Raw genomic sequence first — 14,060 nt, forward strand, 5'->3', positions numbered from 1 at the left:
GATAACGAGCCCACATTGGGGTCAACACCGATACCAAGTTTAAACCATGTACCTCTCCAGCTATCCCCAGCCCAGCCAAGCCCTGGGCCAGCCCGCACTCCTGCCCATTCCTGTCCACAGCGGCTCCCCCGACCGGGGCAGCCCCGGCCCTGTCACAGCACCAGCTCCGGCCCGCGGCTGCACCAGGACATTTACAGTGGGACGCCTGAAGGATTTGTCCCGCACCTGCCACAAACACTCCCTTTCACACTGTGCTGCTCGAGCACAGAGATGACCCAAAGGCAGGGAAGCCCCGGCCGGGAGCGCTCCCCCCGCCCCAAACCACCCCGGGCCGAGCGCCATGACCTCCCCTGACCTCCCCAACATGGCGGCAGCGCCCGCCTGCCCGCCCTGGCAGCGCTGTCGCGATAGCGCCGCGCTTCCGCCGCGCTTTACGGCAAGGCCGCCCGGCGGGGACGGAGGCGGCGGCGGAGCCGGTCCCGCCATGGACCGCAGGAAGAAGCCGCTGGACGTGGCCGCGTCCTCGGTGAGTGGCTGAGCGGGGAGAGACAAAATGAACCCCTCCGCCTGCCCAGGAGGCTTGTAGGGCTGTGAGGTGTGCTCGGCCGCGGGGCTCCCGCCGGCGGGGCGGAGTGGGCCTGTCCGGTGCAGGCCGTGAGGCTCGACCCGGGGATGCGCCGGTGCCGCTTCCAGGGAAAGGAGCGCACCCGGGAAGTGCCGGTGTTTGCCTCCTCGCCGGTGCTGCTTTCAGAGAAAGAGCACACCCGGGAAGTGCCGGTGTTTGTCTCCTCGCCTTAACCCCGCTGCGATGTGCAGGCATTGCGGTAAATGCTGGATTAAAGGGCTTTGGAAACGCCTGTGTCGCACGTTGGGTCTGTGACAGTGTCCGGGCTGGGATTTTGTCCCCTCACCTTCCTGACCAGGCACGGGCCCTGCGCTGCAAAGCCGAGTCTGCCAGGCCTGAGTTTGCTCGCATTCCTGATGTAAGGATAAAATTAGGCCTTAACAGGGAAAGGAGTTTTTCCTGAGGAGCAGGACGTCTGTGCTGTGGCAGATTAACGTCCCACCCTTAGGGATGGTGAGGTGCTGCCCCTCGCTGCTCCCCAGGACGATCTCACGAGAGATGCTGCCAAACACTTCAGACGAAGAGTTACCTAAATAGTTAATGTATGTTAATAGTCAACTGTGAAGTATTTTACACTGAATTTTTGGATGATCACCTCTAAGCAGAAGGGAGAATGGGTGATTTTTACGACACTGCACTTCATTGTCCCAGGGACTTGAAAAGCAAATGCTTTAGTACATAGGACAGAGATTAATACCAAAGTCTTCCACTTTCCTGGTTTAATGTAAATCTCTAAATTTTGTCGTCTGTAGGACTTACAGGAAAAGTAGCACAATATCCTCTTCCAGACTAGTTTGGTAATTCCAAGATAAAACACCTCTGCCCATGATGTTTCTTAATTAAAGCTGAGATGGACCTTGGTCACAGGTGGCAATGCTACTCATGTATTTGTTTTAAAAGAAGAAGAAAGAAATTCTAAAATTGTTAAACAGTATATAAACAGTGGGGAAAAATATTTTATTATATACTTTTATGAATTCTTTTCTGAGTCAGGATTTCATTAATTATTGCATGTTTAAAAGTTCCCTTTTCGTGTTTAGTAGTGTTTTACATTACTCTTTCTCTATTTGTTTGCCATTAGGAGGCTGGTAAAATCTAGACAGCTATGCCTCTCTTATCCTCATTATGTAGCAAAGGGTCAAGGATATCTTTGGGGATTGTTTTAATCCCTAATCATAATTTGCATTCTGTGGTTTTTTTGTTTGCTGTAAAAGGAGATCTTGGTGATCAAATCAGTGCTTCAAAGTTCCACCTAGAAATGCAATCAAATTCTCCTATAACTGTAAATAACAGATTGTTTTCCTAGAGATACAGTTATTTATTGCAGGAGGTGATGTCTCTATGTGATCTGTTATTTATGTGTTGTTTTGCTGGTAGCTGGTAGATCTCAAAGCTGAACTCTTCCGAAAGCAAGAGGAATTCAAGAAAGAAAAGCTACTGAAAGATGCTGGTGTCTTTGCAAAGCCCAGAACCTCTAATAAGGTAAAAATGATCTTCCATTGTTGTTTTTGTTATTCTTTCTCCTGAAAATAAGGAAGTTAATATTCAAATCTAAATAATAGTAAATACTCAGAGCTGTAGTCAAATATAAAATGTACATGATGAGAACGTTCTTTAAAGTTCATTTCTAGATGAGATTCCTGTGCACAGCAGAAAGCTTAGTCTTGTGCTTATGCCCATCTAAACCCCCACTTGATCTTCATTTCCCAAGGATCCACACCCTTTAATTATAAGAAAAGATGTTTCTTTTTTTATTAGAGGATTTTCTGTGATGCTGCAGGATGGAGGATGAGAGATTCTTCCAGAGTCACTGAACTTTGATAAATGCTCTGCTATCTTTTTTGTGGTGTACAATAATGAATACATGATTATCTCTCTTGTTTTGCTCTATACTGCACTTTGGGTTTTGTTCATTCTGTAGCTTTCTAGAAGCAGAATGTGCTGTTCCTGCCATATTTGAAGCACATGCAGCATTTACAGTGTTACACTGCAAACAGGCAAACTGATTGTAATTTTTATCTAAAATGGGGCAGTAGAGAACAGAAACAATTTTTAGCTTTGTAAGTACATATTTAATTAGCAACATTGCATGATTGTGTTCTTTTAACCCTAACATCTTTGCCAGAATAGATTTTATCTGATTTCTGAGCGCCTTTGGGTTTTTTAGCTTCTCAGCCTGCCCTTAACTATGATACCATCCTGCAGCCTGTGTTAATTCAGGACATACCTGCTGTATCCTACAGCACAGTAACGTCTAAGATATTATTTACAAAGTCTTCCATGATTGATGTGCGTCGTCTAGATGTGCATTGTAGAGTGGAAATATTTTTTTAAATTGTTACCATTTCAATATTTTCATCTATTTGTTTATTGTTACAAAATTGTCTTTTTTAGAAACCAAGTATCTGGACCAAACAGAACACAGGAGTTGTAAATCGAGCTGCAAAAGATGTTGAGCAGAAGGCAGAAGAGCAGGATATATTGGATAAATCAAGGTAGCTCTGTAAGACAGGAATGCTTTGCAGAATTTGTTTTTTTGGTATTTATAAAAGCACAGAAAGACGTTTTTTGGACTAGCAGTTCTCATTAGACCAGCCAGTAATTCCAGCATCATCCATACTTTTTACCAGTGGTAAGAAGTACAAACTGCATCCCAGCAGTGTTATGCCCTCATGCCCTTAGATTATCACAGCTGTCTAAATGTGTCAGGTTACTGATTTTTTTTCTAAAAGTCATCTTTACAATTACCAGCCAGTGCAGCAACATGTTAGAATTCTATAGCAAAGTGTTTCTTGGGCTTGACAGAAAATGGCTCACTTTTTTCAATAATTACCTCATTTTCTAAATGGGTTGGTTGTACAAAAATATGTATGTTGAAAATGCTGTTTATAAACTTTTTGCTCTGCTTCTGTAAGCAGTTCCTTGCTCTTAGAAATTCCAGAAATTAGCTAAGGTTTTCTCTTCAGTTTCTAAGATTAAGTATAACTTTGTGTTATCTCTTTTTTTTTTTCTTGTAAAACTGTCTTTCAATATCTGCAAATAACGGCTTAGCTTTCAGTATTTATCTGAAAGACCACAGTACTTAGATAAAGATGAAATTCTTATAACATCATGTTTCTGCCTACTTGATGAATTGCATTTAAGATTAAATTTGTAACTTCACTAAAATTATTGTCAGTATAAATTCTGGAACTGGAAAAAAATCGTATCTGCAGAAATGCTAGTAAAGGTTCAAAACAGAAGCCATGCCTAAGTCATCTTTTAATAAACACTTCAAGCACTCCCAGGATTTTCCTGTTCCATTTATCTAAGGCTACATAGATCACTTTAAACTGTGCTTAGAATTGGCAGGATTGCAAGGTTAATTTTTTTTTCTTTTTCAGGAAGAAGCTTGAAGAGAAAGCAAAGCTGTATGAGAAAATGACAAAAGGAGACTTCCCAGGTGAACAATACTATTTCAAAATTACTATTTATATATGTACAAATTCTTTAAAATTATTGTTATACAAAGTGATTGACATGGTTTATTCCACTTTGAAAAGGAGAAAAAATACATTTACTGGAGAAGGTAAAATTATTTTTGAAGGACAGCCAGACCAAGTAAAGCTCTAGGGGCTTGTTTCACTCATTCATTAAGTGGGTGGACTATATTCTGTTTTTTCAATACAGTATCTTGGGAAAACAAACAAACAAAATGTTCTCCGTTGTTGGGTCTTTGGATTGCATTGCTGATGCTCTGTCCTGCATTCTAATTGTTGGGCCTTTATGAGGAGAAGAGTATCAGGAGAGGAGTGTGGCTGGTCCATATGTGGATGCCAGTCATGCATCTGATTGGGTTAGAGAATGCTAATCTCTTTCTTCTCTCACACATTCAGTCCCTCTCAAAAAGTGATTAGTAAAACAGAATACAAATTTCCTTGCATTTAATCTGTTTTCTTTATCAGGATCCATCTTCATCCACATGACCCCACCACTTTCCTCTACTTTTCTAAAAAGTACCCTCATGAATGCTTGGCTCCTGCCAACCTACCAAATGTTAAGTATCAAAACAGTATTTGAGCTGTTACATGAGAAATCCTTTGCTTATGAAATAGTTAACAAGAAGAGAATGTTTTGCTGCAAAGAATGCAGCCTTTTCTGTACTGCACACAATGCCCTGAAACTTCGATTCAGAAATAGAAGTTATCACTGTGGAGCCAGTTGATAGCTCAGGGCTTTGTTTGGCACTGAATGAGGTTTAAGTACTCCCCAATAGTGTGGTCAAGGGCATCGCTGGCAGCTGAGAAGCTGATTGTAGCTATTTGGTATTGATTTTGTGCTCAGTTCTACTCTTTTCAGGGCTGTTCTCTAAGAATCGATTTTCTGCCTTAGATGAAGAAACTGAGGATTTGTACCTGGTGGATTTCACTCAGAAGATCATAGACAAACAGCACGAAGTACAGGAGCTGCATCAGAGCGAAGCTGCCGGGAAGACTTCAGAGAGAGACACAGATGAGGAGGAAACTCAGCCTGAAGCAGACATTCCACCACCAGAGGACCCGGATGAGGAATGGTTGGTGCTACTGATTGGGCTCATATGTCCTGGCCATTCTTATTCTTGAGAATTGCACTAGAAAATACTTCTCTTTTCCAAAATGTGTGAAGAGGCACCTTTGGTTTTTTTGTTTAATACTACACATTGACAAAGAGGTGTTAACAGTCGTTAATTTCTCCTATAAAGACAGTCCTCCATGTCACTTTCATTTCCACTAGGTAACACTGCAATAATGTCTTCATCCCGGATCTTGAGAAATTGCAATGAGGGCAATGTACTATAGGGGAGACAATATAATCTCCTCCCTTATATTCTTGCATAGTTTATGTGAGTACTTATCACAGTATTGGTACCATTTCAAGCTTTGATGTGCTGAATTGGAATGTATTTTAGCAAAACTTGAAGATTTTATGGTATTCATCTTCCTTTCTTTAATTGTGAGTGACTTAAAAACGAGCAGTCATTTCACTATACAGCCTTCTCTTAAAGGAGCGAAAGTCTGGTTGGAATAAGAAAATTATTTTCAGCATTTCTTCCACTTTGCTGCAGCACAGCAAATAGTCTCTTGACAGTTTTTTGTGTCATTCCAAGTAACCACTCATTTTTCATCTGAGACATTAGGAATAGTTATGAAACCAGTCTTGACTAAACATTTTCCTTGCCTATTTGTTTAAAATGCTTGTGGAGCAAGAGATTTTACTTCTGGTGATTAGTTTAAACCAGCAGTAACCAATACAAAACAGCACCCCCATTCTTCAAATACTAAACTGTAGTTATCCTTAGAAACTATGTAAAAGACTTACTAAAAGCACAGATCTTTAAAAGTTTGAGCGTTGGGAGCTAGATTGCCAGTCATACTTTTTCAGATGTAATATTCTTCAGAATGGGATAATTGAGGCAGCTTGATGCTAAATAACTTTCTACATTACAGGACAATAAGTGTAGCTCTTAACAGCTTTTTCAACAGCTGTAAATCAGGTGCTCAGTACTATAAAGAGTTGAATAAGAAGCACAATAGCTTCAGAGGAACATTTTGCTTGTGTTTTAGTGAGCCTTTGTTATGCCAGTTGAATGCACACTATCAGTCTGTTCTGAATGGCCTTTAGACCGATAATTGAAATGTATTGTAGCGATTTCATATCCAAAAGAAGTCAATGCTGCATCATTATCCTCACCACGGGAAGCAAGCAGCAGGCTGAGTTCTATTTTGTTGTGAAAACTACGTGACATTGTTACTTTTGAACATTTTTTACACCATTTTATTGCCCAGGCAAACAGGGGTCTCAAAGGGAGATTGAATAAATGTCTGGTAGAACCGTCATATGCCCATTTAGAACTGTCCTCTTAAACTGGGAGTGTGTTAAGTGAAAAGCAGGAGCAACTGTCAAACACAGACTGAGAAGTGACAAACACTCTCTGGAAAGGGTCACTACTTCTGTCTTCTGGGTAAGACTTCTGTGAACCTGCAAATAGAAGTTTTGCATCACGTTTCTTTCTCCTCCATTACAGGGTTGATTATGTTGATTTCTTGGGCCGATCTAGACGCTGTATGAAGAAGGATTTAGCAAGTCTACTTAAAATGGATCAGGAACTTCAAGGGAAAAGGTGTGATTTCTCTAAGGAGCTGCATGTTCCTCTCAGTATTTTTTTTTTTTTTTAATGAGAAGTAAGGGAGGCTGTGCTTCATCACCCCATTCTTAATCCAGAGTTGATGTTACTGCTTTCTCTAGATTTACATAATTTGCAGAGAAAGTTTTTAATAAATTGATGTAGCAATCTCAGATATTTGTTGCATCTTTAAAAACTGGGGTCCTTGTATTTTCATTATACCTTCCATGAAATGCCAGGCAAGTGATTCCTGGTTCTGTTTAACATGGAAACTGATGATAGTCTTTTAGCAATTCAAAATTCTTCATGGCATTCAAAATGAATTTGTTAGACCTCCATTTGTTTGGTTTTGTTCTTCTGTTAAGCAGCAGTTTAACGGCTCTTCTATTTAATATTTGGGTATTAATATTTGAATATTAATATTTTGTGTGGATCTCTTGGGTAAATTGCTTAGCTTTTTGTCATTTCCAATACCTTTCATTTTCTTACATTAAATCTTAGATGTTCCTATATGTGATAACTAGAATCCCCACAGATGCCAATAACTGATTATTTCATCTCCCATTCTGTGATTTGATAATTATTTCATAAAGCTTCTGAGAAAGGATATGATTTTGTCATTTAATAAGATATTCTACCAGTACCTTGTTTTAGAGGCAGCTTTGTATTTCTATCTTGATCATGTTCCATAGTCATCAACATTGTATCACTAAGTCATGTCTACAAGAATCTGTGTTTTGTGGAAACTGCAATAGTGGATTAGACCAAATCATACTTGCACTGTTTGGTACTGACAAACTGGTGAATTCTGCTCTGTAATCCTTTTTTTTTTTTTTTTTTTTTTTTTTTTTTTTCTAATTAGAGAAGAACTTGATGGGAATACTCTGTTATCTGAAGACATGAGAAGAGAACTTCAGAGGCAGCAGTGGGAAAAGGAAGAAGAAGAAGCCCTCAGAAAACCCATGGGGCCCATACATTATGAGGACATTCGAGAAAATGGTACACTGCCATATTTTGCATCATTTACCTTTGTATCACCAAAGAGATCACTTGTAGAGGGAGCAAGGGAAAGTTACTTCCTGTGCTTGTATGGCAAAGTGTAGGTGTGTAATAACTGTTGAAAGTTACCAGTTCATAAGTCTAGATTTATTTTTTCTTCAAATTGTATTTTTCTCAAATGTTTCTCTACCTCCTCCTGTGCTCTCCTTCAGGAAGCTTCACTTTATGTACCATCTAAAGCAAGCCTTTTTTAGCCATCTAAAACTAATGCAGCGTTGGGAATAATTCCATGCCTGAAAGCAGGGTGCCTGGAGGCTGTAGTTATTGTTAATTATAAACTCAATCTAGCTTAAACCTATTGTTTTTCTCCTTTTCAGAGGCCAGGCAGCTCGGTGTTGGTTACTTTGCCTTTTCTCGGGACCAAGAGCTCAGGCACAAACAACGGGCAACCCTGGACATGCTGAGGGAGCAGGTATGAGAGTGAAGAGCAGACTGGGCTGCCAGGGCAGACTGGTTTCAGTGGTTACTGTCTTTGATTTGTTGTATGACTGCTATATTAGGTGATGCCTGCAACTGACTCCAAAGAAATTTGGCATCTTTTTTCCTGTTGAGACCTGGTACTTGATTAGGATTTCTTTTAGTTGTTTTGTGAATTAAGAGATGTACTTGTTTATGATAACAAAGGAAGATTAATTCATGGTTTTCTTTGTTGTTAAGACACTTGATCAGAGAAATAAACGTGAACAGCTGAAGGAGAAGAGGAAGGCAGCTCTAGATGCAAGGCTGTCCAAACTTCGAGCAAGGAAGATTAAAAAGTTAAGGGAAGCTGGATTAGAGGAAGAGGCAGAAAAACTGGAGAATGGAGGTATGATCAATTGCCTTTTTAAGTTAAATACTTGTTATTTCACCTTGTTCTTGATCTATGGACAGACAGATTCTAATTTATGTTTGTTTAGACATCCAATATATTGTATGGTGTGTTCTATATATACAATTAACATAACTGTTAGGATAATGAGAGTTGACGTAATTGTGTGTAGATATAAATCATGCCAGGAATAGCTTAATAATACAGGTAGAAATATGGTATGTAGATTGTAGCCTTTTTTTGATTCACACCTGACAGCAGGAATTACATGGGTTAATTATGCAGTTTGAGAGATGCTGACATTGTACTGGCTTTTTCTTCTATGAAAATGAGGTAGAATAAGTAGTAACAAGTCAATTTTGATATCATACAATATACACTGTGACAGTTTCAGTGCAGTGTGTGAATTGGAGATACAGCTGACTCTAGGATTTAGGATAATGAATTTGAATTCTAATCCTGTCTCTGCTGTCTCCCTTAGAACACTGATAGTCAACTTGTTCTGTCTGTCTCCCACTGGAAAATGTAGCTAATATTTCACTGTGTCAGAATTGCATGCAAGTGATTAACTGTGAAGTGTTCTGAAAATGAAGAACAGCATCGTGCCACTGCTTGCTGTTATGGTTGTTCAGAAAAATAAGAATGCAAATTGTTTTCTCCAGTAGATGAAATCGAGATACTGTTATTATTGGAGATATATGGAAATAAATGTTATTATTTTTACCTGTGAGGGTCATACCGATTTTATGCTGTAACTGACAATCTCTGCTATCTCTTCCTGTAACACAGAGGTGAAAGGTGCTGCTGAGGAACCAGAACCTCCAAAGGTTACTGCAGCAAGTAGGAAGGTAGAGGTTATTATCCAGGAAAGAAGAGATACAAAGCCTGGAGTGCCTTATGTCCGAGAGTGGGATAAAGGCAAAGGTAAGGAAATGTAGATTCAGGAACATTGTTGGGAAAAAGCATGTATGCTGCCACTTTCATTTCTGTTTTGTGACCAAAGTATGGTAAGACTGAGAAGTACTGAAATCCTTTCTGCCTTAGTGCTGATGACTCTCCAGTGTCCAGGGCAGTGACTAACAAGGATGCCTTAGTATCAGTAACTATAATGCTTTAGTATCAGTAACTGCTATAATGTCCCCAAATTTTTTCTTCTATGTGAATTACTGCATTTCTGGATGATGTTGACAGAATGACAAATTCTGTAGTTCATAAGATGTACAGTGTGATCATTTCTTGATATATTCCTGTGGTTTGTGTTACCTGATAGCAGGATGTATCACACACACAGGTACAGTACAATACTAAAACATGATGCAAGCAGAGACCACTTCAGTGCCTCTGTCCCATTTTGAAGCATCTTCCTTGTCACAAAGTGATGGCTGTCTTGTAGATCCTTCCCATGCCTATTAACTCATTTTGCACTATTAATCTTAAGTTCATGCACAGTCTTGTAATCTGGTGCCTGACTGCTCAGTAAAAGCAAACAAGGAATAGGCAAAGCACATTAATGCTCACCTTGTTTAGTACTATAATAGCACTATTCCTCTTCTATGCAATACTGGTATTCCAGATTCTTCTAATTTTCAATCTTTATGTTCCATTAATGAACACATCACTGTTAGGGGAAACTTCATGGTTCCATTAAAACCCCAGACTTTCAGATCCTATCTCATAAATCTTTATCATGTCTGACACAATTATTTTCCTTCCTCCGAGGAAGCCTGGTATCTCACTAACACCCAGGCAGCACTACAGTAAATACTACACTCAGAAAGCAGAGGACAGCTTACTCTAAAATGCAAACTGAACTAACTGTGGTTCACCAGAGGAATCTGCACTCGATTACTGTATTTCCATGTAGTATGAGGTGGAAAAGAAACTTCAGGTGGCTTTATACAGTTGCATCTTCTTTTTTTGCCAGTTTGTTTTCCCTCCTGTCTGACTGACCTTCAGACCTTGAAATCTATGCTAAATCTACCATTTTCCTGTTTCTAACAGAACTGATGTTTGGACAATGGGAAAAGAAACAGGAAGAACTTAGAGATGAGCGAGACCCAGAATTTGCACCACCTTCTGATTACTTTTTGGGACAAAAGAAAGATGATTATTACCGAAGTCGGAATTTGAACAGTTCTGAAACCTCCTCTGAAAAACTGGAAACGGAGAGAGCACAAAACCAGCAGAGGCCATGGGTGCAGGGCAGCGACAGCAGCACCGGAGATGTGCCACCATCAGCACAGGCTTACAACAGCAATTTTCCAGATAAGGCAGGGTCAGCAGAGCCCACTCGGGGCGCGTCATCAGCAGAGGAGGACAGCAGCGAGGACGAGGACACGCTGCCACCAGCACAGGCTTATGGCTACGGTGGCCGAGCTGTGCCACCACCACCACTGCGGGGTTACGGCTACGGCGCCCGGGGCGTGCCCCCACCCATGCCAGCCTATGGCTACGGCACTGCCCAGGTGCCCTTCCCAGGGCAGGCCTATGGCTACGGAGCACCAGGAATGGTGCCACCAATGCACGGGTACGGCTACGGCGCTCCCGAGGTGCCATTTGCAATGCAGGCTTATGGCTATGGCGCCCAGGATGTGCCACCGGGAATGCAGACCTGTGGATGCAGCTCCCAGGAAATGCCACCAGGAATGCAGGCCTGTGGCTGCAGTGCCCAGGAAGTGCCACCAGGAATGCAGGCCTGTGGCTGCAGTGCCCAGGAAGTGCCACCAGGAACACAGGTCTGTGACCTCAGCAGCCAAGATTTGCCACCAGGAATACACACTTGTGGATGCAGCAGCCAAGATGTTCCACCAGGAACACACACCTGTGGATGCAGCACCCAAGAGATGCCACCAGGAACAGAGACCTGTGGCAGCAGCACCCAAGAGATGCCACCAGGAACAGAGACCTGTGGCAGCAGCACCCAGGATGTGCCCCCAGGAACGCAGGGCAGTGGCTGCAGCACTCAGGATATGGCACCTCCAGTGCAGACCGACAGCAGTGAGACTCCAAATAAGGAACCACTTTATCAAAGTTTAGATGATATGCTCTCTTATTATAGACAAGTGACTTGAGCTGAGCAAAAAGATAAGCAAGAACCATGATCTAAAGAACTGAAATATAATTAATTATGTGCTTGGCAGAATATTATTTTCCCACATATGGGAAAAATAAGTTTCTGTAAGTACATCAGAATAAATCTGAACACCTAAGATGTTTTACATCACAGCTATATTTTGCCCAGTTGTTTTTTTTTTAATTCTTATCTCTTTACTAAAATTTAACTCTTTGACATTTACACCTGAAATTAAGGGTATATTAATTACTTGCTTTGAAGATATAAACCCCTTTAGTTGGTTGCTCCCATCTGGCTTCTGGTTTGGAGGTACTACAACTTCAGTGACATCAATAGAAACAGTATGGAAATGGTAGGTCCTCTGCTGCCAAATACAGAATGATTTTGTTCCTTACCTAATCTCCTGTCTTTGGGAATCACCAATTATTATGTAGTGAACAGTGGTGGTTCTCATGGCCTCTGCATTCCTGAGGTCCATATATAGCTCATAATTCTGTGCAGCATTTTAGAGTGGAGACATTGCAGAAATTGATAAATAATGATGGGTAGGCTAAAAATAAACACATCATTGAAGGAGAGGCCTTGACACCTGAAATTACTGTCTTGCTGGTTTAGAAAATACTCTCATAATTCTCCAACTGAGTTTTTCTTGCATAAGGAGTTATAGATATGGCTTTTTTTAATACTTTTTTTTTTCCCAAAACTGTGATACTGGAGTCATTAAATATAAAAGCAGACCAATTTCTACCAAACTTTTATTTCAGACTCTTAGTAAATGAGAATACTTACTTGCCATGTAAAAGACTTATTTCTCAAGGTAATTTAGATCACTCCACTTGTATTTTAAAAGCCTCATACAAGGGTAAGACCTAGAAAAGCAGGTTAGAATGGGCAATTGCATATATTGTTAAATGGCAGAGATGAGTCAAAATAGCGAACATTTAAATGCAACAGTGAACTGGCCAAAGAGACAAAGCTGATGTGCTCCTCTTATGTGCTTCAGTCAGATCTCAGGCTGCTCTGCAGACCTGGTGAACATCAAGATGTTCAGTGTGACTGAAGGACGGGCAGAAGAACATATTCTGTCCTCAAATTCTAATTTAGCCTCAGCTCCTACATCACTGGCTTTTGCACTGGAATTTGCAGAGCAAGGCCAGTACATTACAATTATATGTTAATTTAATGTCAGAGTACTATTCTGAAGTAAGATAATACCACTATCCCAATTTTGAAGAAAACGAGACTGGAAAGTGTCTGAGAGGTCACACCCAGTTTTCCAGGCTGGCTGATTTACACTAGAGAAGTTTCCTAAGACCTCACAGAATCAGTATCTGGAAGCCATTCAGAGCAGGGTATAATCTCCTTGGAGCTGGCCTGTAAAGAGTGGGCAAGATCTTTTCAAACAGTAGACCTTGACTTGAATTGATTGGCAATCATATTCTTCAATGGATTTCCCTACAAAGAATATTTGTTGTCTATTTTGCTGCTATTTTAATTGATACCCATTTCCAACTGCCTTTTGGACTTTTTTTTCTGTGACCTTCAGACTGATAATTTTATGTATAACCATGATTAAGGAGTTATATTGTCTTTGCATTAGTTTAACATTGAGCTGAAGCTCTGCAGTAAGGCAGGAAATGCCATTTATTACATAGTGTTATGTAAAAAGATACAACCAAAGTGTTCCTTTGTTTAGCTTCATTTCCACAGCCTAATATTAAACAGGACTCTTGGCCAGGAGGGCGCTTCAGTGCCTACATTGAAATTGAGCCTGTTGAGAACAGCTCTCCCACTGCAGTCATCTGTCACTTTGCCATTTGGTCTCCTTCCCTCTTGTCTTGCTTTTTTTGCTGAAATGCTTTTTGCATATTGTCTCATGCTGTGGAACACACATCTCTGTTCTCTGTCCTCCTCTCAGACCACCTCAAGTTAGCTTGGCTGGGATCAGCAACTTCATTCATTTCATTCAGTAATTCCTGCAGCAGACAATTCCTTATTGATACACTGCCAAGGTTTTATTTCTCTCATATTTTGGAGCGTTTTGTGTTCCTGTCCCTCTTCCTCATTTAAACCGCCCCCCAGGTTGCCTACTTTGACACCCTTGGAAAGGGGGGTGCAGGGGGGCAGTGTGGGTAGGGATCTGCCACCATCAGTGTGTGACTGATCAAAGAGAAGTAAAGCCAGCTTGTGCCCTCACTGAACAGGCAGAACTGTAAGCACCCTCTCTCTGTGTTACATGGGTTGGAGCTCTGCCCCAAGAGGTACCAGTGGTGGCTTGGGTTGCTTTCAGTGTTCTGCACAGATGCAGGGGCAGTCCCTGCTCTATGTCTAGAGTAGCGTTGTCCTACATTCT

General features: G+C 41.0%; 1 protein-coding gene across 1 annotated transcript; it reads left to right on the forward strand.

The window, feature by feature from the left end:
• Nucleotides 1-440: 440 nt before the first annotated feature.
• CCDC174 (coiled-coil domain containing 174) lies at nucleotides 441-13,201 on the forward strand. Its single transcript, XM_083869215.1, has 11 exons — nucleotides 441-526; nucleotides 2,003-2,107; nucleotides 3,020-3,120; nucleotides 4,009-4,067; nucleotides 4,997-5,177; nucleotides 6,669-6,764; nucleotides 7,630-7,766; nucleotides 8,144-8,238; nucleotides 8,484-8,631; nucleotides 9,424-9,558; nucleotides 10,636-13,201. Exons 1-11 carry the CDS (start codon nucleotides 485-487, stop codon nucleotides 11,703-11,705), a joined length of 2,169 nt encoding a protein of 722 aa, XP_083725341.1. The 5' UTR covers nucleotides 441-484; the 3' UTR covers nucleotides 11,706-13,201.
• The last annotated feature ends 859 nt before the right edge of the window (nucleotides 13,202-14,060 follow it).

Source organism: Zosterops lateralis, assembly GCF_965231275.1.
Source record: "Zosterops lateralis genome assembly, chromosome: 11".
NCBI lineage: Eukaryota > Metazoa > Chordata > Aves > Passeriformes > Zosteropidae > Zosterops > Zosterops lateralis.

What these genes read in the sequence shown, in the direction of transcription:
- CCDC174 (XM_083869215.1), top strand. Translation starts at nt 485, where the DNA reads ATGGACCGCAGGAAGAAGCCGCTGGACGTGGCCGCGTCCTCG. An exon ending in CAGGAACTTCAAGGGAAAAG is followed by an intron (nt 6,765 to 7,629) that starts GTGTGATTTCTC and finishes TTTTCTAATTAG; the next exon opens with AGAAGAACTTGATGGGAATA. An exon ending in TGGACATGCTGAGGGAGCAG is followed by an intron (nt 8,239 to 8,483) that starts GTATGAGAGTGA and finishes TTTGTTGTTAAG; the next exon opens with ACACTTGATCAGAGAAATAA.